Source organism: Lucilia cuprina, chromosome 6, assembly GCF_022045245.1.
Source record: "Lucilia cuprina isolate Lc7/37 chromosome 6, ASM2204524v1, whole genome shotgun sequence".
NCBI classification, from domain to species: Eukaryota; Metazoa; Arthropoda; class Insecta; order Diptera; family Calliphoridae; genus Lucilia; species Lucilia cuprina.
The window spans coordinates 62,889,047-62,900,363 of record NC_060954.1 but is presented as its reverse complement, the minus strand read 5'-3'; the positions used below and the strand labels follow the sequence as shown (position 1 = coordinate 62,900,363).

Sequence of the window (11,317 nt, the reverse complement as noted above, 5' to 3'; positions counted from 1 at the left end):
TTCTTGTAATAAAAAATTGACAATTTTTGATATATTTTCGTTATCAGTGTAAGTAAAACGTAATTTACCAGTAGCAAAAATATCTATTTGTCTGTTTTGTTTTGTTTGCTTCTTTTGAAGTATAAATGTTTGTAATATGTATGTGTTTTTAGTTAGAATTATTTTGCTTTATATTGTTAAGTATTATTGTCCATAAAAATAAATAATTTTTCATGTAATTTCTTTAAAATAAACATTTACTTTCTCACTCTCCTTGTTTATAGTTTCTTGTCCGTGTTTATTGAATTTCTCTATTCACCGTTGGGCTTTTTCTCTTCACTCTCGTAATACTCTGTATCCGTTGGATTTCGATTGTTCATATTATAGGTTTGTTTACTCTTAAGCGATACTGTTGCTAGATTGGAGAGTATATCAGGTCCACCAGGATGAGCATCGTATTTTGAGTAACTTTCTTCTTGAGAGTGTTTTTGTATCTGTTCGTTGATCCAGGGCAGATATTTGATGACATTAGCATAAACCCCAGGTAATTTAGGATGAGCACACATGATGCCCCAAGATACGATTCCGCCAACGAACCATCTATCCTTTTCGCCTGGATATGGGCAAAGTAGTGGACCACCAGAATCCCCCTAAAATATTTTACTCTTATTTATATAACATTCTCATTTTGACGTAAGCATTCGACGTACCTGACAAGCATCTTTACCACCATCTTCATAACCCGCACAAATCATTCCATCAGACACCGTTAAATTATCCAACCATTCATCGCACTGTTGACGTCGAATTATAGGAACCTGTACCTCATTTACTATGGGTTCGTATGTCGCTGTAGCTATTAAAGTAAAAAAAGTAAAAAAACTCTTCGAATTCCCTATTAATTCAATTTCCACTTACGATCTTTATCTCGCCTTTTTCCCCAACCAATCACGGTACACATCATATCAGGTTTCAGTTCTTTCATAGTTTGCGGTGGTAAGCAAACTGGACTTAAATACTCATGAAATACTACACGTACAGCAAGCTAATAAATAAAAAAATTAAAAAAAGTTTTTCAAATGAATAAATCAATTTATTCTTACTTTAAATAGAGCAATATCGTTGTCATGCGTAATAAGAGTGTTATACAATGGATGGGGTATTACAAGCTTGACTTTAACTTCTTGACTTGAATACGTGTAGGAATTACGACGCGTTACACCTAATTGTATCGTCCAATCTTCCAGATCAATTATAGTATGGCTAAATACAGGAAAAAGTTAAGAAACCGGTGGAAAATATGAATTCCAGTTCAATTCATTTATTGGTATACTTACTTTCCAATACAATGTGACGCAGTTAGAACCCATTGATCAGATATTAAAACACCAGCACAGTAAAATATCTTTTCGGGACCACCTAAAATGGCCACTAAGAAGGGCCAAGATCCTGGATGTGCTTTGGCTCCTCCAATTATGCGTCGCGATAATTTACGTTTGGGCTTTCTAACTTTACCACATTCTAAGCAAAAACATAATAAAAGAAAAATTGCAATATTTTTTTCAATTTATTAAGATTGCTAATGTACTTACCAAAATTGGAGCAAGTCAGTTCAGCTATGGGATAGTCTTCATCTTTAGTGCAGTTGGAAAACTCTTTCATCAAATTCGATTTCTTTTTGGAATACATTTTCCAAATATCTGTAGAAACATTGACTGAAGTAAGCAAAGGTCTATGGGTTTTCTTAGTTATAACACTAGTGGCATTCACAGCACTGTAACCCAACATAGAGCAAACAGCTGATGGTGAGACGGCTCGATCCCAATTCTTAACACATGCCGGTGTCCATTCCTGATTATTGATGCGGTAAACCTCTAAAACTCCTTTGCCCAAATCACCATTTCTTTCGCTTAGTCGAACTGAAATTTAATATTGATTATTATTATAACATCATGGGATAAATGCTAAATTTAATGTAAAATATGTTCAAGTCAGTTATGTTACGATTAGAAAAATAGTACTTACTGCAATTCTTTTCATCTTGTCCATAAGGACAATCCATCACTCCATTGCATATGTGATCATTAGTTACACATTTGCCATTGCCGCAGAATAATTGATTTTTAGGACAGATTTCACATTTATTTTCATCAGCCTGATCCATACAGTCCAGATTGCCGTCGCACACATATTCGTGCGGTATGCAGCGGTTGTTATCGCATAAAAAACCATCACATTTGGGATTTGCTGAAGCAATCATAACATTTTGCACTTGTTCAAATCCAACGCAATCATCGGGACTCTCGAAATCCTTAAATAGTTTACAATTCAGGTACTCTGGCAAGCTTAAACCAAAAACATCAAAGAAAAATCCACAACGTCTCATTGTTTCAGTGCATAAGGATTTGCAAGGCGGTACAGTGGCTCCGGTATTTCCACATTTCGGAACAAAAAGAGTGCACAGAAATAAAGACACTAATTCATAACATCGTACATCAACCAAAGCTTCGTAAGCATCCATATCCTTGAGTGTTAAACACAAATGTTGAAATTTTCTAGTAAATACTTAAAGAGCTTAAAAATATGATCACATACCACTTGCGTTTCCAGTTGACCAAAGTGTCCAATATAGTTTGGAAATACCGTAAAATTGTAGGGAATTTGAGGACCTTGGCAAAATTTTACTATAATTGGCAGACATGTTCCGGGCGCCGGGTTTTTACCATAATTCATAGGATCCTCAACATGAACCGTATTAATTATGGTTTTATTTACAAACTTTATAGTCGGATAGGCATTAAAGTATGCGGCCAAACCGCCTGCAATCGCCAGCAACGCCAAAGCATTAACAAGAATTTGAAATAAGCGAAACTTTAAACGTCCATTCGTTATATAGGGATTTGAACTTTTTCGTCGGCTTACAATCTAAGGAGAATTTTTAAAAAATTAAAAATATATTTAAAGAAAACGTGAAATAAAAAATTACCTGATGAGACAATGACATGGTATTGGGAGCACCATTCTGAAATCTCACTATAGTTTGCAGACTAGCTGGTGTTGAAACGCATTTCGGTATTGGGGACAAGGGAACATTATTATCCAATTCATCGATAGTTTCATTTTGGAATTTTTGCTTAATATTAATGGGAGTAGAAACTGCAATGAGGCAAAAAATAAACATTAATTACATAGCTTATGGTAGATATAAATATGTACTCACCGTTGCACAACCGTTTAACTGATAATGAAGGCAATAAGGGGGCCTCCATAATTTTGGTATTATAACCTGGACTTGATGTTTGACTAAAACTATCACTCGATATTGTAGAATCTTGGCGAAAATTAAACTTATGTCGCGGAGGCACTGCCGGGCCAGAACTTCCAAACCTAGTTGAGGACAAAACAAAGCTATCGTTTGAGTCCTGATGCCGCATTGCCGATTTCGCTGCACTACTTCTGTTAATGCGCGACGCATTTTGAAGTAGAGGAGCATCCATAAGATTTTTCGAATTATATCCAGGACTCGATGTGGCCGAAAAACTATCACTAGACAAGTTCGAATCCTGTCTTTGGTGTAGCTTAGGATACTGTATTGGAGGTGGGCGCTTGCTACGATTCAACTGGTTGCGAATAGTTAGTGCTGGCTGTTGCGAGTAATTTTTAGTGCTCACCGAATCCTGCATTTCAAAGTTTTGTACTCTTGCTGGAGGTATAGGTGGACGTTTCTGATACGGCAAATTTGGTTGTTGGGGCTGAGAAGCTAGTGGGGAATTACCCGAGCCTGATGCTGAAATTGACATTGAAGAACCAGTAGATATGCTTGAACCCGCTGAAGCAGTCGATGAAGTCGATGTTGAATTTGGAACGGTCGAGGAAGCCTTGTTGCTCGAATCGATGCTATTGTTGAGTGATTGTTGCGAGTGACTCTGAGAATTAAATTGTGATGCCTCTTGATTATTTTTACGTTGTCCGCCACGTGCAGGAACACTTGGGACAGACGATGCCTTAAATGTAGTGCTATTGTTGTTATTATTCCCTAAAACATTACTTCCTTGCGACATGAAATCCGAATTCATTTCATTGTTGTTCAAAGTATGAAGAACATCATTCATCATATTGTGTTGACGCTCCGTTTTATAAGGCATTTCCTTAATTAATGGAGAATCAGCAGACGTTCTTTCCGTGAGACAACTGTCCACTGACGATTGAGTATCTACACTAGAAAAGCGACTGCGAAAATCAGCGGTTGTGGAGGTCGAAGCCAAGCGTTCACTATGCGAAGATGAGCCATAACCAGAAGATGTTATACTCGAATCAACTGTACTGCTCGATGAACGGTTAGATCTCTTATGAGCATTACTAACATCTCCATTAAAGGCAGCCAGAGTCTTTGCTGCCAATGTTGCACTCAGCTGTTTGCCTTGGGATATTTTAACAGGAGTTGAATTTAACGACTCCTCGAAAACTGAATTTTCCAAGCTCATACGATCATCATCTGAAGCACCACTCGTATCATAACCACTTCCACTGGTATGCACAACGCCTTCGGAAAAATGAGAACGTGACCTTAAATCGACATATAGTGGTGAAACGGATCCCGTATTTGTTGTTGTGTTCATATCAAAACTTGCTGTTGGCAAATGTTGCACGTTCTGTGGATAAATGAAAGCAGTACCTGTTACCATTTGTTGTTTACCTTTAGTTGGTGTTTGACTTATAGATGCTGCAGAAGATGGAGGAGTGGGTGATCCTCTCGTACCCCTAGCAGGTGTGTTATTCACTGTGTTCCAAGTAAATTTATTACGAAATGTTCTCTTCGGTATAGGTGGGGGTGTAGCTAAAGCTCCTTGATTCTGCATTTGATTTTGCTGCTGATGTTTTTGTTGTGACTCTGAAGATTTTTTTGTAGAACGCTTGGGAGCCGCTGTCGAAGTTGAATTCAATGAGTTTACCTAAATAAAATAAAAATATTTATGTGTTAATGAATAAACCAATTTTAACTTTATTGATTTGTTCGTGAATCAGACTTTTTGTTTTAAAATAATGGATACAAACGGGGATGAGCTCTATTTTGAATCGACGTATTTTATAAAATTGGCCGATCATTTCAATAATAATACTAAAGAGAAAACTTAAAACTTGCCTGTTGCTGCAATCGGCGATGTTGCTGCTGTTGCAAACTAAATGGTGCTGTCATTTGCGGTGATGATGGTGGATGCAATGGTTGTATGTTTTGCAATTTTCCATCCCTCAATGTTTCATTCATGTCTCTTATGGATGACATTAAGCTTTTCATGTTGTCAACATTAGACGAAGCACTACCGGAATCAGTTTTCATTATGATATTAGTGTCAGCGAAATTTTGCTGTTGCTGTTGCTGTTGTAACAATTTCGGTTGAGATACACGTTGTTTTTGCTGTTGCTGTTGTTGATGATGAGATTGTTGCTGTTGATTTTCATTCTCTAACATTGGATAATAATGAGATGAGTGTCGTCTTACAACCATGTTAGTACTAACTGGCAGTAATGCAACAGAATTACACTGCTCTTGCTGTTTGTCATAGAAATCTAACAAAGAGCTGTGAGGCAAAGCTAAGCTCGAAGCCCGTTCGGAGCTAAGTGTTAGTAGAATAATGAATTAATGAATAATTAATTTTGTAAATATGATTAATTTTTGTATAATCATTTCATTTTCATAGAAATATTTATTTAAATTACTGATGTCATAACGTATTTAATGTTATGTGTAAGCGAGTTGCGTTATATGAAACTAATTGCTGGCTACACGTGTAATTAGTGGAATTTGTTAAATTTATATGTTTGCATAGAGTAATTAAAAAAGTGATATTTTTCTGAGAAAGAAAGATTTGGTCATAATGAAATAAAAATTAGATAGATTGGATTTTTTATATTTGAATTTGTTTATAGATGGGGCCTTTTGTGTTTTGCTAATAAAATGTATAAATTCAAGTTTTTATGGACATTTGTTTTAAAATTAATATTCGGAGTCAACATTAAAGTCAGTATTAAATTTTTAGTTAGTTAGGGCCGTTAAGATTTCTATTTTTTATTTTTCAAAGTGATCAGCCCTGGTTTTAACCTATTAAATGTTAAAGGCGAAAGCGAAGTCGATTTAGCGATATCCGTCTGTCTATGTTTATTAAAATTAATCGTAAATAAATCAACCAGACATTCTTTCGAAAAGATTTCTATGTAAAATCAGAAAAATCCTTCTTATGAAATCAACAACAACTTACAGCTTCATATATATTATATGTTGTTGTGTTTAGTTTTGTATGCATGTATATATGTTGTATGTAGATGTTTTTAATTATTTACCGTTGTTTTTGTTTATCGCCAATATACTTATTATCGTTGACTTTTAAATATTGTTTGTCCATTGCTAATAATGCCATATTTGCAAAAATCGTCATTTAAAGATTTCACAGATTTGTTCGGTGTCTGAAATTATCAAATTAAACGGATAAATTAGTTTGTTATCTTATTTATACACATTACACACATTTTTAAGAATAAATAATAAATAAGATTGTTTAAAAATTTTAGTTTTTACGGGGATTTGAACAACTCTGTAAATTTAAAATTTCTGGAACAAGTCCCCCTTTGGTTGGTCTTCGTTTAAATATTCCTAAAGCCAATAGAGCTGTTATTATTATATTAACGATGTATCGATTGCCTTGAATTTTCCATAGGTAACCATGCAAATTTATCGAAAAATTTAAATTTAATCCAATTCTTTTTACTTAAACTTAACGATGTTGGACTTTAATTACATATTTACTGATGTTAAAAGACAACCATAAATAATGTCGTAAAACTAATTATTTTTTATTTAAGAATATCAAAAATATATAATTACTTTATGTAAATGAAGAATATTTCCTACAAACAATATACATATATATCGTCATATGAAATCCAAAAGGCCCTAAGTTACGAAAAAGTCAAAATCGACTTTTTGATTGATTATGATGCACCGTATTAAAATATATGTTCCTGGCAAATTTTACACTCCTACAATTAAAATCAACATCCCTATCAACGATATTCTAATGTTCGAATGTTCGAAAATTACCTTAAAATTCATGAAAATTTTAAAATTCTTTTGATTTTTTAACTTCGAAATTGTAAAATGTTGTAAGTTGGTATTAAATAAAACAAAAATTACACTTTTAGCGAATCATTGCGATTCAGAAGTAATCTCTAAGTCGCACAGCTTTAGATTTTTTTCAAAGGAAAATTTATATTTTTGAAAATTTTTACGAAAAAGAAGAAGCCTTCCATGTTTCGGACTATTTGACCAGTAAAAACCGATTGGAATTTTGTTGAAAATATTAAACCTTACTATTTTTTAATGTAACTTTTGGTTTTCAGAAAAAACTAATTCTCAAGGGCGTAAGTTTCATATCTCCGTAAGTATAACGAAAACCGAAAATTTTTCTTCAAATACTAATTTCTTAATAAAAAAATAAGCTTAACATGAGAAAATGTTAAACTTTTTTGGTTTATTTATCACTTTAGTTTTAGTTTTTTTGCTTTTACTGAAAAATTTGTTTAATGTAACTTAGGGCTTTTTGGATTTCATATGACCATATGTACATTTATACATATGTACATACGTATGTACATACATGTAGTATATATACAGAGATCTAGATTATTTTCATCTACAATCTCCAATACTGTATAATGTTTTCGTTTTTAATTTCCCTCTTTCCAATTCAATCCATAACAATTCAAACATTTTATGGACTTCAAATAAATGAACAATAACGATAATTGTATTGTTGCACGTAAATTGTAAAAAATCGATTTTCTTACTTATTCGTATGTATGTATATGTAGATAGGTACTTATGTACATTCATAATATATGTATGAATGTTTGAATGTACATTTGTGTAACTGGTTGGTTAGATGTTAAGATTGTTGGTTTCGTAAATTTTCTATCTTCCGCCTGGCAGGATTTTACAATAACAAGAAAACAACATAATGAAATAACTTAGTGTTTGCGACATGTCTTCTCGTGATAAGGGTAGCGATATTTACTTATTATTTTTGTCATTTCTTTCATTACATTACATTCGTTTTGCTTAAAGGAAAAAAACATACCTACACATATAACTACAGAACACAGTATGCTACATCATCATCATCTGTTGTTGACTTCGTTGTCCAGAGTTTGGTATCATCTTTGGTTCAGTCACAGTGTGTTTGTTGCTTCATACTGTGCGCTTGAAATAAGATTTTACTGTTGTTCTTTGATTTTTATGTGTGTTTATGTATAAGTATGTATGTTTGTATCTATGTATGTAACTCACTGTTTTGTAAACAAACAAACAAACAAACAAATAAGCAACTGAACTGAACAAAACTAAAGTTAGTATTTCATTTATGTTCTTCCTGCAAAAATGTTTTTTTTTTATCAACTTTCTATTTTATTTTATGTACACCAAAAAGTAACTGTTTAATGTACTAAACAGGAATAAGGATACATATATGAGAAGTTCACGTTAAGGATGTTGTTCTTAAAAATCCTATTTGAAATTAAAAACTTTTTAAATTTATCAAATTCGCATGTAAATATGAACCGATTTATACATAATTTTGTTAGTGTTTTTAGTTAGTTAATTTATTTGAAAAAAGAGATACAGAGATGAATGATAATTCTCGTTTAAATTTAAACAGATTTGTAAATAAAAACATGTTCTTATAAAGATGTAATAGATTTGCCTATACTAATAATAGAGGGTCAAACTAATTTTTAATTATAAATAAATTTCATTTGATTTTGTGATGTTTTTAAGGATCTTTATTAATGCATTGTTGAAAAAACAAAAATTTGATAAAAACTCGCAGTTATGATCAAGAGATTTTTAGAACTTTTTAATAAAACTATGTTAAAACAGTTTCCAAAAGTGTTTTTCTGGAAAAATAACTAAAATGTGAAAAGCATGAAATTTTTTTGTTGATACTCTGCATAGACATTTATGAATGTGGGGGTTATCGGTAGATCGATATATGAATATATTATATAAGCCAATCTCAAGTTCTTTCATACATGGGACACCAGGACAATGAAGGAATTTTTATTGTTAACACTTAGGTATTATCATTATTAACATTCATCACCATTTAATCCATCATACCCTTCGACACATTCAAGACACATATACTAAGTAGAGAGTAGCACTGTATGCCACATATACTACATCAATTCATTTGCAACAGTCCCTTCTTCACGGGATTCTATGACAACTAATACAGAAATGCATCTGTCCTCAAACCAACATTTGAAAGATTTGGGTTTTAACCATAATCATGCATATATATAGATTCTCTGGGTCAGACCGCGTGTTAAAAAAGTCCCGATAGCAGCACCTCTATACCGCGGGATTTTCGAGAAGTATCTTATTTTAAATTAATAAAATCGATTCATAAATAAGGAAGATATGAACAAAATTTGTAGATAAAAACATGATTACTCTGGATTTTTAATGTATTTCGTATGCTTCGATATGCTTCGATATGTAGTTATAAATGCACACAAAAAGAAAGATATTCGAAGATTGATATTATCCGTAATATATCAATAAATAAAAAATAAACACTTTCAAAAATTCAAACCGTATAAGTAATTGTTTTATATTTGACTGTAAATCTATATTGCTCATTCGACCCGATAGACTTTTTCAGCATTATTTGTAATCATTTATCAAAGGCATATAAAACAAATTTTGTATGAAAATTTGATTTATAAACCTTTAACAAAAGTTTATGAATAAGAACCTTAAAATATCATAAGGTATAAATTCGGTATTATTTTTAATTTATTCTTTCATTTAATAAAGACATGCATATGTATATGTATGTAGATTTCGTTAAAAGCAATTTATCATCTAAACGTATGAGGTATATTAATTACAACATATTACGCATACATTTCCATTATAATTATTAGGAATAATAGAATTACATACATGAGAGTATCTAGAAAACATTTATCAACGAAAGAATTGTTTAAAAGAAATCAATCAAAACAAAAACAATTATGAGACAAAGCAACACGAATATTTAACACAAATAAATAGTTTTGTTTGTAACTGAAACAAAATTTATACGCTGATTATAATTTTGATAGGATAATTATTTAAGGAACACAAACTATTTTAGATTTTTTGAATAAAAATCGATTTTTGATGCCCAGAGTATTAAGTTTTGTTCTTCTATTTGCAAAATTCAGGATCTTTGCTTTTGAAAAACTGGCCCAATGAGTGGCCTTAGTTTAATTCCTGGAATATTAAATTTTACTTTATCATTTGCTATTATTTATATATAAAGATAGATTTGCTGCCACAGGATTAATTATATACAAAAGGGCAACAATGAAAAAGTTATTAAATTAAAACTCTAATGCTAAATGATTTTTAAATTATTGAACAAATATTTTTTTTAACTAAAAACTTGTTTCACATGAAAGGTATTCTCTCTCGATTTGTGGAAAATTTTGCACTAAACTCAAAATGTAGATTTTATTTTCCCCAACTCCATTTTTTATGTAAAAATTATTTAAGTCAAATGTATTGAAACAATATGTAGATTAAGTTACATACCTTAATGTTTGTGCTGCATAATCTTTGGCGGTTGTCAGTTGCTTTAAAAGTATCTAACGTCTCTTTTAAAGAAAAAAATAGTTTATTGTTGCTGTTCCAAAGAAATTATTTACTTTGCCGTTGTTACTATTGTTTTTGTTGTTCTTTTGTTAATTCCTTTATTGTCAGTTAAGACTTAGAGTTGTAGTAGCTCTCTGGAAATACATGTAACAATTGTTGGTAAGACGAATGTTAGATAGAGAGATGTGTACATGTGTATGTATGTATATATGTAGATGTTAAGTTAACACACTTACACACATTCACAAATACATATTATAATGGAAAACTTTGAAAAAACTTTGCCAGGACACAATGTATTTGTTTGTGAATATGTAGGATAGTATACGTTTGTGTTTGTTTGTTTGTGTGAGTAAGTATATTTTTATCGTTTCTCATTTTCGTATTAAGAAGAATCCTTAAGAGATGTGTTGGGTGAAAATAATGGTTGCTTGATTGTTTGGTTTGTTGAGTGTAAAAACGAAAACAGAATAAATGTTTTTTTCCTGTCTTTACATTTTCTTCTTCTTCTTAATTTTTTGAAGTTTATACAAATTCTTCTTTGTTTTTCCTTTTTTTTCATATACATACATAAAGATAAGTATGTATATTATTGATATTTTTTCGCTTATACAAATTATATAAAATTATTGCTTTATTAATAAT

General features: G+C 31.6%; 1 protein-coding gene across 1 annotated transcript; it reads right to left on the bottom strand.

Annotated features, from left to right (window-relative positions):
* On the bottom strand, positions 1–10,747 carry LOC111675906. The gene is made up of 13 exons (XM_046953666.1): positions 10,613–10,747; positions 6,319–6,441; positions 5,123–5,594; positions 3,200–4,931; positions 2,966–3,135; positions 2,575–2,904; positions 2,005–2,503; positions 1,572–1,898; positions 1,317–1,500; positions 1,083–1,242; positions 898–1,024; positions 690–835; positions 1–629 (listed from the first exon to the last, which is right to left on the bottom strand). The coding sequence occupies exons 2-13, from the start codon at positions 6,411–6,413 to the stop codon at positions 291–293; spliced, it is 4,581 nt and encodes a 1,526-aa protein (XP_046809622.1). The 5' UTR covers positions 6,414–6,441; positions 10,613–10,747; the 3' UTR covers positions 1–290.
* Positions 10,748–11,317: the final 570 nt, after the last annotated feature.